A 26,069-nucleotide genomic window follows, 5' to 3' on the forward strand; every position below is an offset into this window, starting at 1 on the left:
AAATTATTTTTATCCTCGAAACTAGACGACAACTATGAAACGTTGTGCCGCTTAATCGGACGTTATATGGAAAAGAAAATTGGTATTTCAGCGAGGATGTCCACCACTACGTAAGCAAGTAAGGGTGAGAATAGTGTAGATCAATCTACAGCACTAGAAGTATGACTCAGCTAACCTAACCCATTATCTTACTGCCGATGGTCAACATAAGCAGGAACAAGCTTGCCCATTGTACGCGTCATCACAACCCTGTGATCTTTTATGGACGATTAGATGATGCTAAAGAAGATAAAGTGCCACAAAAAAGTCTGTCTTTCTTAATCCTAGTTTATGCTTCGCAGGGTGCTGTGAGGAATGAAATATACTCAAAGAGAGGAAGGAGAGAGAGGCACTCAAACCGTAGTGACCCATTGCATCCAACTCCCCCGCCTAACGAAACCAAGGATCTAATATCTGATGCGTTCATAGATTCCGCTTCCTTATTATAGGATGGGCAGGAATCATCTTGTAAAACTCCCATTACGAATATAAGGTTATGGTTATGAATTGTGGCCAATCAGAATGCCCACAATACTTATGCAAATTTGCTTGCCTTTCAACAGCTTACACTTTGCAGTATGCTTGTTTGATTCTGACAGGAACAGTTTGATGTGTACAGCAGCAATAAGGCTCTACCGCCTGCCATTATGGGAAGCTTGTTCCCAGGTTTTGATATCATCCTTAGCAAATGCTACTGATGCTCTGATTGCTGGTTCCGATCCGGGTAAGCGGATGTTTAATCCTTTTTGGCTGAAGCATCCGAAATTTCATTTCCCTCTTCATTACAGTAACCAGTTCCACCGTATTGAATCTAGAAATACAAGGTTTCTACCTTCCTGAACGAATTTCGAGGTGATCAAAGAGCTACTTTACGCGCTCAATGCAGCTTGATTATCACTGCAGATTACTACGCGTCTACCCCGTAACCGTTCCGCACTCAACCAGGCTGCCGCCCTCAGACAGGAAAAGCCCATTCCCGTTTTTATTGAAGAGGTAGACTTTGCTCTAGAACCATGTTCTGTGCCGCAGGCTTACTACCTGGGCCATTAAAATCTTTCTATGGCAAACCCCGAACACGAGTTCTTATAACGTTCGAACGCGTACGGGATCACAGCAATGCGCTTGCGGGGCGGTCACTTATAATAGTTACCTATCTAGATTAATTCCCTCGACTAACCGTTTGACCACGTGGCACAGAAACTCCTCTCGTATCCACTATGATGTCAGAGGAAAGGTTTGCTTCGTTAAACCAAAACTGCTCCGTATTTCTGTCGATGATATCAAGGAAGTGCTTTTCTGCCATTTTAATTCCTTGCTTTTGTCATTGAAACTGCCACGCGTGATGTACCACGTTCGCGGCCCTACGCACCTCTTTATAATTTCCTAGCGCCCCGTAGTAAACCTGATTCCAAACAACTCACCCAAACGTGGAATGATTGCCCCAGGCAGTATACCTTCTATTCAATTTGAAGAAAACAGAATTTCTGATGGCCAATACAATTATTGTCAGCGACTTCGAACTATTCAGGATTGAAACAGTGCTTTCAGCCAACGCGAACTACACCAAATCCTATTGCCCTCAATAGATTCGAGTGCTGGTCAAACACCGAAGATTATGAACGCTCGTAGTTATATAGAGGTGGATTCAAATATAATGAAAAAGGTCAAGCTGGCGATAAAGTAGAAATGTCATGGGTTTTAAAGTAAAAATAGAGTTCGCCGTAGGGTCAAAGCTCTTACTGTACAAGACAATGGTCTTGTCAATCCTCATGCATTCATTGGGGACTTGGGTTCTTTGGAAGAGAAATTGCAGACATTTAGCCGCGGCCGAAAGGAGAATCTTCCGAAGAATTTTTGGAGCCCTAATGGTGGGTGGACGATTTGCGCAGGCTACATAGTGACGAAATTTATAGAGTGCTTCCAGGACCATCTAGTTATGGATAAAATCCGACTCAATAAGTTGCGGGCAGACTCTCCAACAGATGGAGCAATAACGTAGGCGTAGGAATACAGAATTTGTGGAATTCCGCGGAAAACCGGAATGGCTGAAGTTCTTGAATAAGGCAGACCTAGACGGGATAGCCGTTATTGCGTCATTAATGCTGATGACTAACTCCACTAACGTCGACCCCAAGCCCGTTTGAAAAAAGAAGACGGACAAATCACTATAATATGAATAGCTTTGTAATACCCGGGAGTGGGTGGAATCAACAATAATATTCACTATTAATCTTTGGAGATAGTGGCTATCCTGAGATAGACATTAAGAATTCAGTCAAATAATTTCTAGTTTGTCGCCAAAAGCGACACAACTTTTGGCTATCATACTGGGAGATGAGTTGGCTTTTGGAATGTCCGTGCGCATCTCGACAACGATATTCAAGGTAACCAGGATACTAGCTTTTTCCAACTTAAGAGAGAATTCCAGCGTTACAGGCTGGACATTCTGGGTTAAAGTGTAGTTGAAAGATCTCTGGGAAGTATTCTTCGCCTTCTTGCTTCATTGAGCTGTTGCACTTCCACATAGTTGATTGGAATTATATTCACCATCTTGGGGATCAGAAGGCGGATACCCTGAAAAGCCTGCCTGAGAATATTGATGAACACTAGGCTGCCATTAAAAATCCTCTTTTCTAAAGCGCTATTCAAATCATTGGCCATGTCCTGAAGGGACTGTGGAAACATGGAAGCGGATCGATGAACATAATGAGCTTCGATACTGTGCAAAATCATAGTGCACCCTGTGACAAAAGGAAATTTATTATTGCGCTGGTCACGGAATAACGGTATACCGCATCACGAAAAAACTGGCAGATGTTAGCAAATCTCCCTCTGTCAGTCAAAAACGTCAAAAGTCGCCTTCTCCTTCGTAATGGGGAGCAGCCCAAGAGGTGGAAGGCCCACTTCACCACGGTTCTCACTCGTATATTCGATGAAATTCCATCTTTTGTAGATGATGCGGCCCGCCACTGTAACATGCGGTCATGGGCTGTTCCTCCAATGCACTCTAATGAAGTAAATTTGCTAGCCTAGGCGGTTTTCTCGGGGAAACGTTCCGTGTACATCCTGCAGTTTCTGAGCAGAGTTGTTACTTCTACTTATATGAAAACCCTAGGAATCAAAGACCTTTCTCAAAGAATGAGAAGAGGACGATCGTTAGAATTTGAAAAAAATGCACCAATGATTATTATGACATTTCTAGGGGTATTTGTGTACTTGCACGTTGCTTTGTTATAAAGATAATATCTAAAATTATCCCGGAATGTATCAAGGAACACTTCGAAGGCTTGATCGACAGCTGCTCTAGCCACACCAACACCCTGCGGATCATTTTGACCCAGGGTGTAGAGTATAGATCTCCGTATTCTACGCAAGTGAGGCATTCAGGAGACACTAATAGCTATTATCAGAGTAACATTGTGCAAAACACCACGTGCTGCATCAAAGTAAAATTTCAAAATTTCCGGAAAATTTTGAATTCAAGCGAATTCCGTCAAGGCTCCAACCCGTTGGTAATATTATTTCATTATATCATCGGTGACGTTCCCATGCTGTTTATTTGGGGGAGGTAGAAGGATTCTATGGGCCATGAAATCTTCCCTACTTTTTTACCTCGACTACGCTGATAAACATCTGTTTGTTCTCCCACTGAGTCATGGACCTCGACCAAGTAGTTCTGAATTTGGAGGAGGCAAGTGAAGTCGAACTGAATGAACACCACCAAAACCAAGGATCTTAGTCTGACGGGTCATAGCACTTCTCCATCTGCATTAATAGGCAGAACATCAAATACGTTGATAGATTTGTACACAGTATAGCCATAAATTCCACTACAAAGTCCTTTTTTTTTTCGGATGAAAAAATCTTTTCTATCGAAGAAAAATTTAATTGCTAAAATGATCGGTTCTACGGAAGGTCATGTTATGAGGCCAAGGATCGAGCACCACGCGTTCAAAGGAGGCACCATCATCCTTCAGTGATGATGTGGTGGGGAGTTTCCTACCACGGCGTGGCAAATATTCAGTTTTGTGAAACCGGCATCAAGACCCACTCAGCGGTGTAAGAACAGATATTAGGGACCATAGTTGAGCCTCTGAATGAAAGTTTGTTCGAAGGTAATGATTGGTGCTTTCAACAGGATCCTGCGCCAGCCCAAAAGGCCAAGAAAATTCAAATTGATTCTCGGTGAACTTGCCAGATTTCATAGCGTCGGTAGACGGACCTTCCGGAAGCCCAGACTTTAATTCATTGGATTATTCTCTGTGAAATTAGCTTGAAGAGGGGGCCTGTCGTTGTCGTCGCTCCAATTTTGGCAAGTTTGAAGGCCAGTATAGTGAACGCCGCGCCTGAAATGCTGCTGGAAACAGTTCGTGCACTGATCGATGAGTGACTCAAGCGTCTGAAGCTTTGTGTGAAGAGCCGTGGCGATCATTTCGAATAACCACTGTATACGCTTGCTTTTAGACTATTTTGTACCTTTTGACATAATTTCAGCTTTGTATCTATTTATTTTAGTTTTGTTGTAATAAATTTTCAAAGTACTTATAGAACTTATGGCCATGTCTATTTTAGGTACCGTCAAACAAAGAACTTGGCAGAGCTAGATACCCGTAGACATGTGGTTCACAAGACGGAATTTTCACAATTCCACTTCTGCTCTCCACGCGATACAGTACAGATTACTATCCCAAAATGACCCGTAAATGAAGGTCAAGAAGACTATAAAGACGCAGGCTAAAACGGGAGCTATCCTGAAGTAATCCGTAAGCGGATCTAAGATGGGTAAGTCGATTTTCTATTTTCTCCTTGTTCACAACTCAGAGAACTTCCGATATCGAGCTAACTTTCGATAAATATACTCAAAATGGACCTTCATTGCATTAAATACATTGAACAAATAGGAATTCACAATATCTTTCCCCTTCAACAACACTGAAAACTTCTCGACTTAATCGCGCTCCATAAGTCTACCTAAAGGCGGCCATGCACAATTAACAGGCTTGTCAGTTGCGCCTAAACAGTCCACAGTCCATTCGACCGACTCTTGAACTGAGGACACTATACACGTATCGACAAGCTGGAGGGCACCATCAGTTTAACTTTGGTCGTGAAAGGTGCTGAGAAACAAATTTGCGATATTTTTGTATTTGAGCATTTATAAAATGTTTTTCAGCAATGAAAATGAAAACTTTCGCTGAGCACCTCAACCCACACAACGCAGGATGCCCGAATAGTTTTTCAATCGATCACCTGCCGCCTGAATAGTCCAAACTGACAGGCCAGCCGATTCGTACATGCGTTCCGATCGCCGGTTAATTGCAGACTGTTCAGCTTTAACTGACAGGCATACTTGATGCTCGACATAGACCTGTATTTAATCGTCCTCTCCTCTCTTTGAATTTTCTACTTTAAAAACGAAGTTGTTTGCTCACTTTTGCTATTTATAAAGAAAATTTGTGCATAATCTGATCATTGTCTTTAAAAATATAAAACCCTAAATGAGAACACTTGATCCTAAAATAGAATTCCTATCTTTAGTTTTAAGATTTCAAGGTGGAGTCTAATAGTATTGCTTCAAAGTTGATTACAGAATAAACATCCAAACATCCGTTTCATGGACAAATCCAATTTCTTCTCACCACAAAATTTGCTAAAACATTGGAAATACAATCATAAAATAACAAAAGTAACTCTAAATAAAAGCAATCCGAAACCCGTGTACAAACGAGCACCGGCGATCAATTCACAGACATACTTCACGCCACAGCATGTCAAATCTGCATGAATTCAAAAATCGTCCCCAATTAGTCGCCAGTGCTTAATATAAAACGTAAAAATATTCGAAAAAACTTGTTTTCAGTACTTACCAATATAACTCAACAGTACAGGTAAAAATATAAGGCCATGCGCTGCTCCGAACACCACTATTCCCAAATACATTCTAAAATAGAACACTTGAAAGATCTGACTATTCGCAAAAGCTAGCACCAATATTCCCGCGAACTTTGTCAATGTAATTCCCGAAAATATGGAACTTCCCATTCTTGCTAATGAGTCCGCTGCTCTCTTTATTCGCGTTGTTTCAATAGATACCGAGAAACTGTGCACTAAATGTGAACAGAATTCAACTGATATTCCCACGGCCATGACCAAGTTCACGAGGGACACAGCATTCAGGGAGATATCCCAATAGTACATGAGACCTCCAATGTTGATGACGATCATGGTTATCGTAATGATTACAACTAACGAGGAATGGATATCGAATCCCATGAGAAGGAAAGTTACAATAAATATCGCCAACACTGAGATTCCCATACTTTGCAATGTGTCCGGCCACATTGTGAGATACTGTTCGTAGAAAACGTAGAAGACGGAATAGGGGAACACCTCTACTTGCATTGCATCTTCAAGCTTCATACCGCCCATCACGAGATTTGATTGGATTGTATGCGTGATGTTGGCGGCTATTTTTCGGGCGGATCTCAGGGCCTGGTAGTAATCTTCAGATGTCTTGAGGATTGTGTGGTAGGTCATAAAATACGAGGACTTTACAAATGCATCATGAGTTCTCGGATCTTCGTCATAGTTAACCGCGGTCCCATATGCAGCATGCCCGGCTTTCGCGCATGTCTCATCGGGATTGTCTTGTAAGAAGAATGGTAGATAATGTTTGAATGATGCCTCGTCGGGTCTTGAACCGTCTGTTGTAATTTTGCACCGTTCACAGCTGCCACCTGCAATTATCAAAGTGAAATTTAGTTTAGTGTTCGCTATAGCTGTGCTGACTTTTGTTTATAGCTAAAATTACTCAACGTATACTCACTTTGATGTGGACAGAAGCTTCCATTTGATGGGAAGTATTTACAGCAACTAACCGAAGTGCTCCAATCGAAATAGTCATCTAACCAGCTTGAACTCGGTCTTGCAATGTATGATGTATTCGGGCGATTGCTTGCTAGATAAATTTGAATCGAAAGACTGTCCGTGTTACAATTTCGACCAGAACATATCAAATTCTGTTCGCGAGTCGAAGACAAATTCATTCCCTTCTTGAGAACAAAGTAAACTGGCGGCCCAATGCTCAGGTAATTCTTCAGGGATCTGAAGTAATGCAAAACAAAACTATCTTCAGGCATTGAAAGCTCTTGATCCAATCCGACGTCTATTCTTGGGGCCACCGCAATACTAGAGCATAACCATCCGAAGAACACTATCATTACCGTCACACGAACTGTATTTTTCATGAGGAACGGCACATAAATTGATTTGAAAAATTTAAAAAGTAATCCCTCTTGTGTCTGCACGTCGTCAGTCTTCTTTCCACGAATGAAACAAAATATATCGAAACGATTCTCCGCTTGTCTCTTGTTATCCAAAGCTAGTAGGCTGATGAAGCATGTAATTTGCAGTAGAAAATCGATCAACAAGGCCATTCCAGCGTACAATGCGAATGCTTTTACAGCCGGCATGTCGGACAGTCCACCCAAGAAGAAGCAACAGCTCTCACTCACGGAAGTCAAAAGCATAGAAGGACCAACGCGACCCAGCACACGTCCAACATGTTCAGCATGTGTTTCGTTGGGTTTCCGTTCAGTTCTCTGCAGCGTTTGTACCAATATGAAAATATTATCCACACCGACGGCTAGCACCAAGAACGGAATGACTTCAACAATGATAAGAGTTGCCGGCAGGCCGATGTATCCAAAAAGTCCCACGGAAGAAACTACGGAAGCCAGCACGATGATAACTCCTCCTAAGCCAAGTGTTATTTTGCTATCGATAAATATTCTATTGAAGCGTTCGACGTGTCCCAGTGAAATCGCAATGTACGCGAACATAATCAAATACGACACGAGAATTGTCGACACGTCTGATTGAGATTCTCTGTTCAGTTCGTCCTCTATTGAACGTTCTGATGTGAAGGCAATGTCCATATTCTTGCTCATGTTGTATTTTGTGTAGTTTTGCATGAATTCTACATATTTCTTCTCCCACTCGAGAGTGTTCGACAGTTGAGTCTTATTGTGACGGTTGTTTACGAGGAAAGTTAAAATGACAGCATTTGCCTTTCGATAGTTCACTGACGATGATAATTGTTCACCAGGAGCCAAAAAGCCACCAAGTGCAATTGCAGGATCTACTGGGCCGCCATATGGTGCCAGACATTCAGGGTTGAATTCATTTCCAAAGCATTGCACGAAATGATCGAGGTAATTCACCTATCAAAAGAAGCAAAGCTATGGGTTTGGCAAGAAGGGGACATAATCCACGCGCTTACCTCAAAACCATCTATGTCATCAGTTTGATTAAATATTTCCACACTGTCTTGGAAATAACCCCAAACAGATTGAATGACACAATCGGAAATTGATGCCGGACGGAAATTAGATCTCAATGGTGCGTTGCATATCTCTCCAAGGTCAATTCCATCGCTTTTTCCAACCACTGATTGGGTGAATGCATTTTATAAGAAGAAAGTTGATCGTTACTCAGCAAATAAATCTTACCTTTGATAGCTTCTTGTAGGTCATAGACTGCCATTAGGAAATCTCTGTTAAAAACGGGACCGAAAGTGAGAACACCATCCGAAGTATTGTGTTGTACGTCGGGTAGGTCAACTGCTTTGATGATAAGCTGAAATGAAGGAAGGAGAATTCAGTTTCAATCACCGAACGAAGACTTCACTTGTAGAGCAAATACATTCACGAAATTTTAATTTTTGACTGAAACTTAAACAATCTTAAGAGTTTGAATTGACGCTGGAAGAATCTAATGATGAATATCACATTAGAGGCAATTCTTGACTCAAGCAGCACATTCCTAGCCACATTACAGCGAATTACTAAAAAACCTCGTTTATCGATCAGTGTTCATCACACCGTTGACGATTACCTGAAGAACAAGGAGGGACGTGAATCTAAGTGGCAACTAAACTCTAAACAACGGTGAAACTACCGTGTTGAGGGCTGAGTGATCTCATAGATTTACATTTGGACGCGAACCATGAACTCTGAATACAAGGCGCCCCTCACTTTTAGCTTACCTTGTTTCAGCACTTGTCCAGTAAAACTAATACCGGAGCAACCAATTATAAAAATTCGAACAAAACCGGCAAAAATTAAAAAATCATAAAACAAACTTGGATCCCGAGTAAAGAGCAACTCTGGGCTTATCGATGGAGACTTAGAGTGTAGACTCAATTGAGAATCATTCGAATTGATACTCAGTCATTAACGACTCAATCCTCTGAGTTACCGATCATAGGAACATAGAGGGGAGTGAGCATGTGGACTGACTGACCAGGCAGGGGTCTGTTCTTGGCATTCCTTCGGTGAGCACAGTTTATGTCCCGCTTGCGACTGTTGAGGGTGGAATTTACTCGCGCTACTCGCGGACCTCAGATGACAAAGGGCAAACCCCTTGTGCCCAGGCACGCGCAGATTCGGATACGATTAAGGCGGTCTATATGGTGCACTGGCCTATAGGAGATAATATCCCCAAACTCACCATACCCTACAGTTCGCATAACTGAAATTCCGAAGAATAGGGAGAAACCTTCAGGCACTTCCTCTGCGGCTGCCCAACTCTAGCTAGAGCTAGGCTACGAACATTAGGTTAACCATTCTTTGAAGACCTCAGAGAGATCTCTAGTTACAGGGTGGAAAAGCTGCTTCTCTTCGTGAATACTATAAGCTGGCTCAGAAGATCTGGGTCCACTGAACTCTGCCTCTTTGCTCTTACCACAGCAGTTATAGTCTTGAGAGTGTGTTGCATCAAAATGGCGCACCACAGCGCTAATTGGGCTCATCGAAGGAGTCACTGAAACCTACCTAATTAACCCCAACCGTTGAGTTGCACCACGATCTTTCAAAAAACCCAACTCAAACAGCAGCAAAGAAGGTTCAGTTGATAATGGTTAAGCCCTCATTACAACCAATGTTATTAATGGATGACTCTTGTGTGATGAGCGAATAGCCTAGGAGGGAATTCCTCTTATCTGTGGGGTCTGCATTATCGCAGGGCACAAATATTGCTTAATGAAGGTAGATGTACGCCTGGAAAACTAAAAAATAAACATTGCCAACGAGAGAATGAACGATTGACTAAGGCTGTACTGTTCCTAACGCGAGACTTACTAAGCCGCCACCGTTTAACAAGTGCTTTCTTCAGATCTCAGAGGAGGAGCAGAATGATGCTAACTGAATGCAGTCAACTGAGAGAAAAAGCTGACAGATCAAGAGTTTTGTTCACTGTTGACTTTCCCCGAAACTAATGAAAAGAAGTTGCGAGAACAAATGAACCGCCAGCTGGTCCATGGGGCTGCAACCATTACCCAACAAGTATCGAGTCTCAAAACCAGTGAAGGGAACGCATGGTCCTGGCACTTTTATCTAAAGAGTAGATAAGTTAATTTTTAATAAGTAAATTTGCAACACTTGCGGCGACTAGACTAATCAGTCCTCGGATCAATTGTTCTAAGCCACTAATGTGCCCCATTCTAGCACCCTAAGCTGTCGGTTCTAAAATATTCATAAGAGGATTTCGAAAACCATAGCTAGTAGAAATAGAACTGCAGATCCTCCACGCTGGCAATGAGCCTACTTTCGACAATGCCGTCGAGTGAGAAACTATCGATATGACGGTGGTATCCCTTGGTATACCGATTCTCGTCAGCAACTAGTAGGTATCCAGAAATATCATAATCATTGACCACGGACACATCGATTTCGTTATAAGCATAGAACCATTTCCCGAAATGCCTGCGCTTTAAATTCACCGACAGAACTTGAAAAATAATTCAAGCGGAGAACATCATGGCAGAACTTGAATGTGTTACAACATAGGAGAATGGCAAGAGAAATGTCACTTAAGCGGACGTTAAATGGATATTCAATCCGTTCAACATATATAATTCTACTGATCGCATAACTCATACCCAAGTCTGATTAATATAGCTAACAATACCTATAGCCACCTTTCACTCTCGTTGCTCCGCACGACAGAAGTGAGCCAGCATCTGATGAGTTGCTGCGGCACGGTCCGCAAACTTGTGATGCAATGGCAACTACGCTGGCCATGGCCCTTCAAGTTATCCTAAATCTACTCCATTTACCTGCAGAAGTTAGAACTCGAATCGTTGGTACTTCGACATGGAAACCTTTCCCAGGTCATCAAATTTTCGCAACTCACTTAAAGCGAAACTGCAGCAAATGTTCAGGGCTTTCAGCAGCATCTCATCATATATCTTAATACGACACCTTTTTTTAAAGAAATTGAATTGTTTTGGTGCTTTACACGTTTTAGGTTTAACATATTTTTCCAAGTAGTATTGACAGATCCTTTCCAAACACCAACAACATCAGCAACATTTCTAATACTCATTCGATTGACAAGCACAAATTCTTCGATTTGAATGTCATTCGCAACGCTTTCAGTGCCTTCTTTGAACTGTTTATACCACTTGTAAAGGTTCCTTTGCGAAAAACGTTCTTTATCATCCTCAACGTTTCTGCACCCAAAATTTTATTCCTCAGACAAAATTTAATACTTAACTTCTTTGCTCAATATAATTAGACAGTGCAAAAATCGCCGAATCCACTTTTAGCGACTGTCAAAACCAAGCGTAAAACAGAAAGTAATGAATACTTTGATACGAAATTTGCCACAAATGTCTGTCACAATGCCTCCGACTTAGAAAAAAATGTTAATGTGTGGTTCAGCAGACGTAAGCCTTGGAAATTATATAAATTATCCTATAAGCCTTGGAAATTATATAAATTATCCTATAATCGTCGGTCGTAATCGAAATTGAAAGCATTCAGAGGCAAACGAACGACCTATTATTAAGCCTGTCTGGCTTTATTGAAACTGTGGGCTCGCTAGGAGCCATTGCAGCCTGATGAATTTATAAATCTTCTTGATATGAACTATAGATCCTCAAAAAACCATGCTGGTTCGGTACCAAGGAGTCCATCAACATCCGCAAGAGCCTGGGTCGCTTTTCTCTACATCAGCGAACGAACAAACCGATGATCATTAATGGCCGCTACTCAGTAAAAATTAGCCCCTCTCAAAGTCATCAGCGTTAGTTGAAATGGACTTAAACTAATTCTCAACGAGAACGACTAACCACATCTGCTTGGAAAGCATCAATGAGTCATTTCGTTGGACTAGATCACTAGCATATCTGCCCTCTGACCTCGTTGGAAAAATTGACGCTTCATCAACAACTGAATCATGTCGTTGCACTTTTCTCACAGCTTGCAAGACCAATCTGCGTCGTTGATTATTACTTTTCATGCTGCAGCAGTAAGCCTTATTCGAGGATTACCAGACTCTCTTCGTTCAACGTTTATTGCCAACTAGTAGCCCAGTTCAATGTCTTGTCCCATTCATCAACGCTGAAGATATTATTCTTGTCTGCGCTTCGAGAAAGTCCAGTCTGCGTGCAATCAGTACTGAAGCAAGTGAAGTGCAAGTTAAAACAACAAACGGCTCCACTATCTGCTGTTTGCTCAAAGTCAGCTCGACCGTTAACCGATGTTGACTACACAGGATAGTTCTGAATCAAAGCTCCGTCCGAAGATGAACGGAAAGGCTTTCTGATACCTTTCGTCTATCTGGTGAATAAAGCCCCATCTCGAACTTGTCTCCGACCTGACTGTTTAGGCATTCCTAGTTGCTTTCCCTGGCTTCACTTCTGACAAGAACTTTGCTACATTTTATAGCGACCGCAGTACTGACCTAACTCCAACAGCGGCTAAAATTGTTTCAAAGTCGGCTTGTGGACATACTGTTGGTTAAAGGATCCCTCAATCCCGAAAACATTGTAGTCTGTTGTGAAAATTACGTGCACTAGTTAGGTATGCAGGCCAGGTGGAATCGCCTGAGTTATCCCGTGGCACGATAACATCACAGTTCAACTGACCTATTAATTGCTTCGTCTGTCTGCTCATGGACCACTCATCATCATCAACGGCGCATCTAAGCCTGCCTTAACAAGGAACTCCAGATATCCCGGTTTTAGGTAGAGATCCACCAATTCGATATCCCTAAAAGCTGTCCGGCGTCCTGACCTATGCCATCGCTTCATTTCAGACAGGGTCTACCTCGTCTTCTTTTTCTACTATAGATATTGCCCTTATAGACTTTTCGGGCTGGATGGTTTTCATCGATACGGAGTGACCCGCCCACCGCAACAGCTGTCAACGAACATCTCAAATCCTAAATCTTTAGTGCCGTCCGCCATGTCACCCTGGTTCTGGGTGTTGGTCGACTATAAAGGATAACGGTACCTCGCAGTAATGGAGACAAAGATGCTACATTAGACGAATGGAGCAACACGCTGTTATCACATCCGACATGAGGATATCCGCAATCGATATGGGGTTGTATCGAGCATGCGAGAGAGGCGTCTCTGACATGTAATTCGCGGCAACGAGAATTCACTTCGAGCCTCTCGACTCTATCCAGTTCAGGCTCATGGCGGAGCAAAATGGCGCAACTGCTCAAATCGAGCCGACTACCCAACCCCAAGTTTTCCAATTTTTTGTTGTATTCACTTTACTCTAATTTATATTTGTTTACTCACCTGTTCAATTCGATAAAATGGTTCAAAATTTGAATCGAAATATTCCCTTTCGATACGAGATCTAGATGTTGGTGATGCCCACAACTCGACAGGATCGGTGGTGATATACAGCAGCTTAATGCCACATCCAAGTGCAACGACGAAAATGACCCCTGAAAAGAAACAAATATTTTCCTGGCTAGAGCAACTTATGGGAAGATTTGGATTTCTGAAATTACCTGTCAGTAATGTAAACCAAGCGTGATTCGCAAAGAATGTGCCCCAGACTGTAAACATATTTTCTAAAAATGTTTCAGTTTCGGCTCCAAGTCGTTCGAAATAGCCGATTTCGTTTTGAGCTCCACCCGAACCTTCAGCGCGAACTGTATTCACATCTGTGTCACCTTCCCAAGAGAAACCTGTGCAAGATTGAAAATTCAAATCAGTTGAAAAGTATATCAAAACAATTTTGTCGACATTTAGTTGAATACAGTAAAAATGAGCGTTTGTTAGTTTGATTAATATCTACATCGTAGATAGGAGCAATGAGTTATAACTGAAGAACATGGAAAAGCAACGACAAAACAATTAAACATCCACAAGCAAAAAACAAACCAAGGTTACTGTATTAAACAACAAAGAACTAAGCTAATTTCTAAACCTAATTTACTCAAAACATACTAGATCTTTTAGACTGCAGTGGTGAATCTTCACGATCAGCAGTTATATCGCTGTTTGAATGTTCCCCGGCCAATCTCCGTCCAATACTTGAATTTAAATGGCTGTCTTCCTCATCCACCATCAAGGCTATACCAACGCAAAAGATAAATTAAAAATAAAAAAAATATAACCACAACCGTTTTTAAACATAAAATTTTGGTTAAGAAAAATATGATAATCAGTTTGGAAATTTCAATTGTGTATTTAGGGAAGAATGTTGGGGGTGAAATGTTTAATTTGAGTCTTTTTTGGGACTGGAATCGATTCAGATGCAAAAAATATCACGAATGTTCCTCTATAGCACAGAAGACCTGGCAAAAAATCTTTTCAAAACGACAAAATCTGAAACCGTCAAAATATATTACAATTCAGTCACGTTAGAGGATACTCAAAATCAAATGCATTTTGCTTGGATTTGGGGCTGCGAACAAAGTTGTACATCTTTTCTGGTGATTCCACAGATACGCAACCTTTTTATAAAGAGGCACAGTTGGCGGAGTTAGTTCTCCTTTTTACTAGTCTTTCTGATCCACGAGGCACAATTGCAAGATATTTACCCTAAAACCATCATCCTCGAAAAACATTGCTTCAAACTCCAAAACACTTTATGGGTCCCTTATTTCATCCTGCTTTATACCCAACAAATCAAAAAGAATAATTTCAATAGCATGATTGATCCATCTTTTATAAAAACTGTGCCCCTAAAAAATGAGTGCAATGTGACTTCCATTATTCAAACGTATGGATATGTCTGTTATCCTTGAATATTTGAATGTCGGCTCTTTAGGTGTCAATGTGCTGTTTACAAAAATGATGTCTCCTAATTGAAAATCGATGAATTTGATTATTTGATTTCATGGAAAATGATATTGCGTGTTTTATGTATAATAATAATTGACTTTCATATGTTTTTGGACTGTAGTAATGAATGTGTTCATTATGTGTGCATTTGGGGAGCGATCCTATTGATTATTGAATCACTAGAGGATGTTACTCAGAATACTTGAGTTACTCATTTTGAAGAAAACATAAAAACGCACGCATTAATCTTTAAGAGACGCGCAATTGAAGCCCTATTTGTGCCACCGTTTACTGTATGAGTAATATTTATCTAATTGAATAGAGCGTTAGTTCACTCTCTGAATTTTCGTTTTAATCATTTGTCAAATGCCATCTTACTGAAGGAATGCTGCTTTCCTTTTTATAGTCTGTAATGTGTATTTCCAGGGCTCCAACGAAAAAAGTAAATACAATTGTAAACACCATTTCCGTCGCTAGTAAGTTGTTTTTTTTATTGCGTAAGTACTGTACAGAGCGTTAGTTGGCTGGTTGAAAGCTTTCAATTTGGTTGCCCGTACCGGAATGATTCCAATCAAGCCTCCCCTCGTACTTATCTGACTTTTTCCTTGTTACGTAGCTCCACCGGAGATTATTTGGTACCATAGAACCGAGATGGCCCTTTAAAAACATATGTTCTAGGAGAATCTCTGGAGGATGTGTTCTCGGCCCGGCTGTTTTCGGTTGGCCCCCTTGTGGGAGTTTCATGGGGGTTGTGGTTGAGCCCATATCACGAGGGCTTATTGTGGGTTCAAGGGTGGATTTGCGCTATACAACCTGGGCGAGGGACCCCTTAGTTGCGCCAGAGGTCTTAGATAGGCCATACATCCACTGGTATGAATGCTGAGCCTCCACTCAGTATAATCCAGTACCGCGGTGCCAGTCACGGCGGGGTTTTGATTGTGGTTAGTCCGTGTCCGAAGGAGGAGGAGGAGGAGGACTACAGGATAATGTCCACACGGGAGATACTCTCACTAAATTCTCTGAACCTTCATTACGCAAAAACTAGCATTTCGAAAACAACTTGTTCCCTTCAGTACAAGATATCGCTGCAGGAGGGAACAAGTTGTTCCCAAAATACTAGTATTTGGGAAGGAAAAGACGCTTTACTAGCGACGGAAACAATGTTTACAATAGCATTTTTGTAGCTTTTCTCACTTCTAGGACAACGAAAGTGCGTGTACTTTGACATAGACCTCCAACTTGTACATTTGAAGCCATAACAATGATTTCGCATATGGTTCACGTAGGGTTGTGAAACTCCGCAGTTTAACTTCGCCTCCACTGAAAGCTATCCCTCTTCATTGTTTTTGAAAAAAAAAATGGTACAACTTTAGGAATAGACTAACTTTTCAATCAATGAGATACTCATATGCTTATTGGGTAAAAAAAGAGCGAACAATTGCAGACGTGAGTTGATCTACATCGTCAAAAACGATCAGTCACCAAAAAATTACCACACTTTTTATTATCTCCGCAAGAAAATTCAGAAACAACAGAACAGACAAATCTCCCTGAGAATGACTTGTACTATGCACTCCGTGCAGGAGGCTGCACATAAATCGACCCGAGGTCAATGTAGTACCATCCACTATGAAGTGCAAGCTTGATCACCTGAAAGCCATTAGATTAGATGGCGTAAAGGTGAAACGAGTAACAGAGGTCAAATATTTAGGGAGTCACAACAAACGAAAAACTACTCTGGAAGACAAATGCTGAGAATATATGTCGAAAATCTACAAGGGCTCTGATGACTTGCAAGTCCTTAGAAGGTAAAAAATGAGAGTTCACCCCGAAAATGCTGCACTGGACATACACTGCTATAGCAAGTCCTAAGATTACCGCGGTAACCTGGCCAGACAGAACGGAACTCAGCACAGTGAGATAATGAAGGCATGCCCAATGATATCCGAAGATATCCTTCTGGGGTTGAATCCTCTCTATCTTCACTTACAGAAACAGGGAAGGAGCGAGGCTTGGATCTGCCTAAATCGAAGGAAGATTGATATCCTTTCTAGGTAGTATCCCGAATTACTGATATCAAGGGATAACATGACGAAATTTCATTTCGATAAGAAGTTTAAAACAAGGGCACACTGGGAAAGCGTGTCAATGACCTAAGATTTCAACTAGCAGCTGATTACCTGTCTGGAGTTCCTTATTAAGGCAAGCCTAGACCGGATACAGGTTGTTGCGCCATTGATGATGATGATTACCTGGTACACTGACAGATCCCTCGTAACAGTGGGAGCAGGCGCCGGGGTCGTTGGTTCAAAGAAAACGTACCAAAAAGTAAGCACACCAGCATATTCCAGGCGGAAATATACAACATAGATAGATGTGCACATTGGAAGAATACGTGCGCTTGCGAGAGCCATACTCGTGGTGGATGCTTTTTTTACAAGTATGCTCTATGTGCTGCTTAAAATTGAGTTTTCCGTCTATCATCACTCCCAAGTATTTGATGGCCAGCTTGGATGTGTGATGATACGATTCCCGATTCTAATGCATGCGTACTTTTTTTGCGACGCTTAGTGATGAGGACCGCTTCCGTCTTTTCCTTCGCGAGTGCCAGTCCAGCACTCTCTAACCAAGCCTTCACAACACTGATTGCTTCGCTTGATTACAACTCAGCATCCTCAAGATGCTTTGCGACCACAACCAGTGCTATATCATCGGCTTAACCCACCACAGTGGCCTCCTCCGGAACCGGAACGTTAAGTACATCATCATACATGTTGTTCCGCAGTAGTGGGTCCAGTACAGAGCCCTGTGGGACACCCGCGGAGACAACATGCTCCTTGGGTCTATCATCGGTATTATACCAGAGTGTCCACTCTTTCGAGTAACTATCGATAATAGCGGCGAGGTAAGTGGCCAGAGACTTGCGCGTTCCAACTGGCCGAGTTGAATGCACTCCTCACATTTAGGGTTACCACCACACAATATTTGCTGGTAAAACCCCCTCCGTGAATTGCATTTTCGGCCAAACCAATAACCATTTTGATGGCATCAGTGGTTGATTTAGCTTTACGGAACCCATACTGCCTATCTGAAAGGCCCCCTTGGCTCTCGAGGATAGGGAGTAATGTATTATAAATAACCCACTTCAACATTTTCCCCATAGTGTCTAGAAGACATATGCGTATATAGGAGGACGGTTCCATTGCAGGTTTGCCAGCCTTAGTCAGCAGCACCAGCTTCTACCGCTTCCATGGTGCAGGAAAGATAACCTCGGACATGCACGTTTCGAACATATCCTTTCTACATTTGACGGCAAGTTTGAGGGATTTATTCGGTATGCCGTCAAGATCCGGGGCTTTGTTGTCGCCTATTCGACTGCACGAATCGTCCTGTCACGATTTTATAGGCGTTACCCCACGGATCTATGTCCGCTTTCAAACAGAGCTCCTTAAAACATTCCCTCTTACTCCGCTGGATGGCGAGCTTGAGGTTCTTGCGGACTTTTCTATAGGCATGCTCCTTTTTTTCCCTTGGTCGATCCTACCTATTGCCCTCTGAGCGGTTCGTCTGGCTCTGTGGCAAATCGACCGAAGACTGGCAAGTTCACTATTCCACCAATAGTTGGGTCTTCCAGTGAGGAATGAGCATCTCCTAACCATCGACGCAACACATGCTTTAGAGATGCTCTGTGTGACATGGAGTACTCTATCCGTGGAGGTGCCTGCTCACATCTCCATGAATGTTTGCTCATTCATCGCTTTTGCAGATCATCCTGGTGTTCTTTTGGATTTCGGCCTTAGTTCAAAGGTGATTGCCTGGTGGTCGTTGTACGTGAAGTCTTCGCTTACTTGGCAGGATCTATAATTGAACCAGTTCCCCCTTTCCAATAAGTGTTTACATCGCCTTCGTTGGCATCCAAATGGGCAAATGCTTCTAATAAGCACCGCGTTCGTCTCTTTGCTGCCTCACTCGATAGCCCACGCATTAAAATCACCGGCTATCACCTTTGGACCTCATCCCCTTGCGTCGTGAACAAGATCGTCTGACAGGTCTTCAAACTCAGGCAGTGGGAGGCTCGGTGGGGCTTTGGAGCTGTATATAAATATACCGCTTATTTGTGCCCACACAAAGCCACCTGATCCATGCTATGTTGTGTGGCTTGACGACCGCACGTTCATACTGCCGCTCCGCCAGTCGAATTTGTGACCCATACACCACCGTCAAGATTTCTGTACGGTTCAATAATGATAGCAATCTACATTGCAGATTCGTAAGTGGTCTGCGCAAGCAAATCTTGTGCAACCCTGCAATGGTTGAGGTTTATTTATTTATTAACCTCATTTTTCCACTGCACTTCGACGCCTACGACCTGAAATCAGCATTATATTGGTATTGGCTAACTACTTGGCAGATAAATTTTCTGGGAAAAAAACGCACATTTCATAAGAAAGTGTGCACATCGATCGTTCGTTTTCGTTGCCGGGTCCGTTATTATAAAATCCATCCAGTTCAAGGCTCCGTAACTTTGGTTTTCTGTGTAAGATTGTCAATCTTACCTAACCCCCAGCCTGGAGGACCAGTTGGTAAAATTTGTCCCGTCTTTAGGGGCGGGAGACTTGCTTTCATCCTTCTCTGTATGCAATTTTTCATTAGGAAAGAACTCCCAGCGATCACTACGTCGAGGTGGAGATAGAGTTTGGTGGTAGAGCTCAAACCGGAAAAATAAATTCTGACTATTACATTTAACGTGAGAGCAAGCATTGGCTTAATTCTGTATGCGGCAACATTCACGGATATTGTCGGACAGGAAACGGAGCTAGTGTGAATACTATTTGGCTAAGCGCCGCTTAAATCGATCGAGATTAAGCCAGTCTCATCAAACGTATCAACAGCAGACTTACACAGCGTTTTTCAGCGATTCTTCGATGTAGTGCCGTATACTAGACCAAGTTTCGACGATCCATGAAGCAGACGAAGGTACACCGAAACTTAGACCTTCAAGAACTCCAGAAATAGGATGTCTGCCTGTTTCAAACCATTGGAAGGACGCCTAAATTAGATAGGGCGTATAATGTAAGAACACACTAGGTTGGGGTATAGGGAGCGAGCGGTTCTTTGATTGGAGAGGATAGCAAGGTCTAGTGTAGTTTTGCATACTCTTGCCATCTTGTGTATAAGTTTTTGACTTTTCCTGGCTTTCAAAGTGAGAAATTATTATTGACATTGGAGGAGGAAGATAAATTAGCGATTTTTGAATTATCAGAGAGCTTCAACGTACACCGTACCACTTTGGAAAGTGGTGGAAAGAGGAACATGAGCCCTGCCTGTCTCTTATATAGTCGATTTGCGTTTTGTTGTTTTTACTATAAAATGAGACAATTGTTTCATCAACAATGTATTGACAAATACATGGTCATGAGTGTTCCTTAAATCGACTATACGCTCGCCACCCTCATTGCGTACTCCAAATCGTTTTTCTCATGGAACCTGTCGCCGTCTGCCTTTTCACGCCTGTATCCATTAAGATGACCACCAATGACGATATAATCATCAGTAGGCACGTTACAGGCCTCCGTATCGAGAAATTGCCAGAAGGTATTTTTCTCGGCATCGGACTGACCTGTCTGTGGTGCGTATGCGATGAAGAAGTGAATCGTGAGATCGGCTGATATAACAGTGGGCTTCAACAGCCGGGCATAAAATCGCTCGACTTCTTTAATGCCATCACGGAAATCCCCTGTGGTGGTAACGCCGAGCCCATATCACATGCGTGGGCTACCAAAATAGAGAAGTTTATAGCCATTTTTGCCGCGATCGCGTTGTATGTCGCAGCTTTTAGCACCGAATTTCTTGTAGTGCTTAAATATCACTGCACCTCTTCCAGCCTTGGATCAAGCACTTATATTTTGATGGGCTGGGGTCGTAGCTTAAATCGTTACTGAGCAGGACTACCAGGTGGTAGGCTGTAGGGATTTGAGCTGGACTCCTACTCCAAAAATTAGCTAAGAGGTCATGGATATATATAATATTTCATCAACTTCTTCTACAGTTCTCAACGTTATGATATTGTTTGAGGGACAATGAGTCTTATCAGTCATTTGTCCGCACAGAATTAGGAGAGTATCAGTACAGCTTTTGAATAGAAAATGAATGTTATACTCAACTCAGCCCAATCCAACTTGAAACTTATCTCTGATGACTGTGGGAAATGTTCTTTAAGCTGAAGAAAATCAATGAAGAGTTGGTATCATATGGCATCTGTCCATATAATAATCATAATGTTTTCTTAGAAGTAATGGACATTTGATATTACCTGCAATCATTCCAGAAAATACTCAATTGTCAATAGGCACCTATTGGTCGCTACAAAGTATGCAGTTTCCCTGAATATTGTGTACTACAATTACGAGAAAACATGTAATGTCATTACTCAAATTTCGATGTCAATTCGTTCAGATAATTGCTAAATCAATTTACTCATTCCGCTTCCACTACTGTTTGCTTGTTTTCGCTGGTCACTGAACTCCCCTCATTTCAACTGATAGGTCCGCGATCTGATTCTTGCTTCGCCATTCACTTCATTTTCGTCGAAATAATCGTTATTTCCATCAGCTCTACTATTTCAGGCAACAATTTATTGTTAAAAAAATATTCCAGTTATGAATATCAAGTCTTGCTCACGTGTTGCACATGAGCTCTTATCATCGATTGGGGGGGTTTAAGCTTAAATCAGCGACTGTCAGAGAATCAGTTTTAATTATAAACATATCTGGCAACTGTCGATGACTGCTTACCACACTTTTTGTAATAAAAACATTCACGTTGGCCAGATACAAACAAAACCTTGACCCCAACAAAAACATGCGAATTAAATTCGGGATGTTAGGAGCATGCATGTCGTTTCAGACACAAATCGTTAACAACTAAGACCTAGACTAGAAATCATGAATTCTAATGGATGGGGCCAACTCGAACGAAATAAATGTGCACTACCAGCTAATCAGAGGGGCTTTCAAATGATGTCAAGAATCAAAAAGAACCGAAACGTAAGGACTTCATCACTATTGACGGATGCTTCCTAAGGAGAACATTTGATCTTTATGGGGTTATGATTAGGTAGAAGCCCACCGATACCTTTCCACCTCTCAAAATTATGTTATCGAGCAGTAAATTGCGACTTTGTGTGATATTTCTTAGAAATTAATCAGTAAATAAACAACCGAAATGGCCCTCAAATCCGTAATTAGTTGAAATAAAATGGCGATATATTCCAGCCCCCATGTTTAAAGAAATAAAGTCATCAAATGAACACCCCACATGTATATACGCAACCAAAAAGTTAGATCCAATTTCATTTTACTACTTCATTAAGTTTTGACAACACAAACATGAACTTACCTTCGATTTTTCTCGACGGGAAGAGGCATACGCCCATCAAGAACAACAACGATCCAACTAGGAAAACGATCAACATGATAACTGAGATTGCATCAAAATTTCCAATACGAAATGGTTGAGGAATCGGTGGTTCTGGTGGAGGTTTAGGACAGGACGCTTCACAATCAACACACGAGCATGCTGGTGTGCTGGGCTGTATTGACAAAGGAAAACATTTCAATTTTTTTCTGACGTACTTTGAATAATGTGCGTCTTACATTCAAGGCTTCACTGCAACCATATGTTTTCGGATCAAGCGGTGTAAATTCTGTTGTCGTATTGTCCCCTTCCGCTCGATAGTTGATTTGGAATGGAACGTAAGGATTGTCCCTGGCATCGCCCATAAACTGGAACCATCTCATGGGACTGCATTTTGATGCTCCGTAAATTCCACACATCATATCCAATGCCAAACGACCTGTCGAAGGAACTTGTACCTTGGGAGGATAAAGTGGAAGGAAGTCGTTTAATTTGACATAAAAAATCTTAAATCCTGCAACGGAGTATTCAAAATTGAAAAGCTAAAAACCGTAAGCCTACCTGCGAGCATGATTGGAATGTGTTATTAAAATAATCCTCCTTTATGTGAAGATCAACTTCTGTTATATATGTGACGTCTGAAAAAACAAATTAATCGATAACAATTAACACATCAGCATCCTCTCCCAACTTTAATGTTTTACTCACTATTTTTGTTCACGTTTGTATCTATAATTTGCATAAAAGATTTTTGATTTCTATTACAAGTAAATTCGCACATATGCGCCACAAGATTGGCCATGCACGAAGGACAACGATCAAGAAAATTTGCTGCAAGCCTCACATTATCGTTAAGAATTGCAAGCTGAAAGGAATAAAGATAGAAAAAATTACTTAGTTATTTTCGGGAAGACATTGGGGGGCTTCAAATACAAACCATTTGTTCGTCGCAACATAAATGTGTCTCATTTAAAAGATGCGGACATCGCAAACGAAGTAACTCCTTCATTTTGTCAGTAGTCGGTTTAGGTGGGCCATCATATGGACAATATTGTTTATTTTGTGTTGCGTCCTGATTACAGACGCCATACCAAACGCATTGATCTTGGGCCTGTAAGAAAAAAAGAACAAAACAGAGATAAATTAGTTTAATTTTAAAGAAGATAAATTATTGAAAACTTTCTAGTTAACAATGACTACCACACGAGAGATTAGAAATGATTGACCTTTGTGATACGAAACAATAGGTGTCCACTAGAAGGGATATACCGAATTCAGTTAGTTTAGTTTACTGGGGGGAGCACTCAGGCCATTTTTAGGCCCATTGTACTACTCCCGTAAATCGCCTAATCAATGGCGTCCTGCCTACGGCGTTTGCATGCTTTAGCGAATCTGAGAACATTCTCCAGAGGCAGAGAGTGTGCAAATTTTTCAATGAAGAAAACCTTGCCAAGGTGTCTTCGTCTGAAATCTGAGGAGACCGGGCAGCAGCATGAAAAATACAGGGCCGTCTTCTCCTTCTCCTCACATTGACTGCACATGACCGAAACCACCACCCCAAACTTTTCCATATGATAGTTTAAGGAGCATTGTCCCGTTAAAAGCCCTACTAGGGTTTTCATGTCCCACTTCTTAGAGGACAACAAAAATGCCGCTCTAGTGACCCTAGGCTCTTTCACAAGGATTTTCGCCTGTCGGCAAGAGTCCAAATTTCTCCACTCAGCTGCGTGAATCCTTGCAATTTCACCCTTCAGAGTAGACTTGACAGTGGATGGCCAGATTCCAAAAGCTGATTCTGGCACCCACATCAGGGAGGTTTCGTTCAGCCGGTCAAATTTCAGCAGCACTTGATAGCAACTCCATACCAATTGGCTTGCTATGTCGTTGCCCCATCCATTTTTGTCGCAGACATTTTTCTGCTGCCAATGAAATGGCATATATATCCGCCTGGAATATGGTCGTCATTTTTCTTAGGGGTCGGGCCAATTCTATAATCGGATTCCCCGAGAACATCCTTGCACCCCATTCGCCCTCCATGACTGACCCGTCTTTGAAGATTATTAAGTCTGTAATCTGAAAAAACTCATAGCCATTTGTCGACCATTCTTCTCGTTCGGTGATTACGACAGTGTACGTCTTTTGAAAGACGAATCTGGAAACTACATGATCGGTCGGCATCAGAGCTACCGGATGTTTGTCAAGGAATCCAGATAGACGCATGACCGTGTGATTGACCGCCTTCCCACGTTCCAATCGTATCGAGTCTATATGCGTCATTGGCTGCTTTCCGTTTCACCTCCTAGTGAATGGGGGTTAAATTTAGATTAGACATACCGACTTACATAGCAATGACCTTAACCGCACCCAAAACGGGGGGAGACTTTGACATCCCCAGCAAAATTGTCAAAAATCGTATGGAAGATAATATCTTACATAACAAGCCCTTGAAAATTCGACATCAGAAATAGAAATGAATAGGAAGATGGTCGAAGTGGCTAAGCCGTCAGTGATCTCTCCTCGAATCCCAACCATAGTCATGGATGTTTGTGATTTTCTAAGTAGAATATGATAGCGCACTAGATCTACTGAAGGCCTGAGTGCTGGAGTTACGGTTCCTACTCCATTAAAAGTAATTTTGTTGTGATCCTCTCAAACTGAACCTTTGATGGATTCAAGTATAAGTATATGGCAGATCCCACAACATACAAAAGATCAATGCAGCCTTTTTGTGCTAAAACGCCTTAAGAAAAAAATGACGACGACACTCATATTCTGACAAAAAAATAGCATGGTTTGATCATTTAAGAAGTCTGCGTAGAGAGATTGCCAAAATTCGGAGACAGACAGGCAGGTGTGGCCAAGAATTTGCGAAGGACATCGACCAATCAGCTTCACTTCTTTCTTATTGAAGACCTTAGAGTGCGTCCTGGACATCCACTTACCGTCGTAGTTCCAGCAAATCATGAGTATTTCGGAGGGAGAATATGAATACCCGCGGTCTTTTCGAACGCTTAGTGGCATGTGACCACTCCGTTTATCAAGTGACGTCAGGCCGAGATCCAAGGGATCTTCACAAGTTTTCAACATGGCAGAATCCCCATCAATCCCAGATTGTACAGTTGATGAAATCGACATACGAGAATTTGTCTTCTGATAATTTATTAGAAAGCTGCTTGGGTGCACACACTCAAAACAGCAACGAATTCCTTAAAAGCTGTATTTGGATTTTGGCTCCAAAATATTTGCACTCGGACAAACGGGTGGTTGAAATTGCCACCCACTTAGCTGTAATAATATTCAACGAAGGATTTTAGCCCATTTTGCAAGTCATGAGGCCAGAAACGCATCGACCGTTCCGACCGTAGGGTCAATGACGCAGCAAACAAATTTACGCTTGACGGTAGAAGACCGCCTTAAGGATGTTATAAGGAGAACGTCTACCTCAAAGACGAATCCACAGAAACTGCCCTTCTCAAGGAAATAACACAGTTGAGCGGTCGCTACAGTACAAGTAATATAC

The 26,069-nt window shown here is 41.9% G+C and overlaps 1 protein-coding gene across 3 annotated transcripts in view; it reads right to left on the minus strand.

Annotated features, from left to right (window-relative positions):
• The window catches only part of LOC119650584 (NPC intracellular cholesterol transporter 1), a 68,245-nt gene that overhangs the window by 17,556 nt on the left and 24,620 nt on the right, over positions 1 to 26,069 (minus strand). For 2 of the 3 annotated variants that reach the window (XM_038053415.1, XM_038053416.1), the window contains exons 2-13: positions 23,487 to 23,660; positions 23,258 to 23,414; positions 23,111 to 23,187; positions 22,789 to 23,007; positions 22,532 to 22,724; positions 14,294 to 14,419; positions 13,852 to 14,031; positions 13,634 to 13,785; positions 8,550 to 8,676; positions 8,321 to 8,487; positions 6,866 to 8,261; positions 5,907 to 6,776 (exon numbers count right to left, since the gene is read on the minus strand). In XM_038053415.1, coding sequence (XP_037909343.1) covers positions 5,907 to 6,776; positions 6,866 to 8,261; positions 8,321 to 8,487; positions 8,550 to 8,676; positions 13,634 to 13,785; positions 13,852 to 14,031; positions 14,294 to 14,419; positions 22,532 to 22,724; positions 22,789 to 23,007; positions 23,111 to 23,187; positions 23,258 to 23,414; positions 23,487 to 23,660 — 3,838 coding nt within the window. The remainder of the gene's footprint in view (positions 1 to 5,906; positions 6,777 to 6,865; positions 8,262 to 8,320; positions 8,488 to 8,549; positions 8,677 to 13,633; positions 13,786 to 13,851; positions 14,032 to 14,293; positions 14,420 to 22,531; positions 22,725 to 22,788; positions 23,008 to 23,110; positions 23,188 to 23,257; positions 23,415 to 23,486; positions 23,661 to 26,069) is intronic. The other variant, XM_038053417.1, reaches the window with a different exon arrangement.

This window comes from Hermetia illucens, chromosome 3, assembly GCF_905115235.1.
Source record: "Hermetia illucens chromosome 3, iHerIll2.2.curated.20191125, whole genome shotgun sequence".
Lineage (NCBI taxonomy): Eukaryota > Metazoa > Arthropoda > Insecta > Diptera > Stratiomyidae > Hermetia > Hermetia illucens.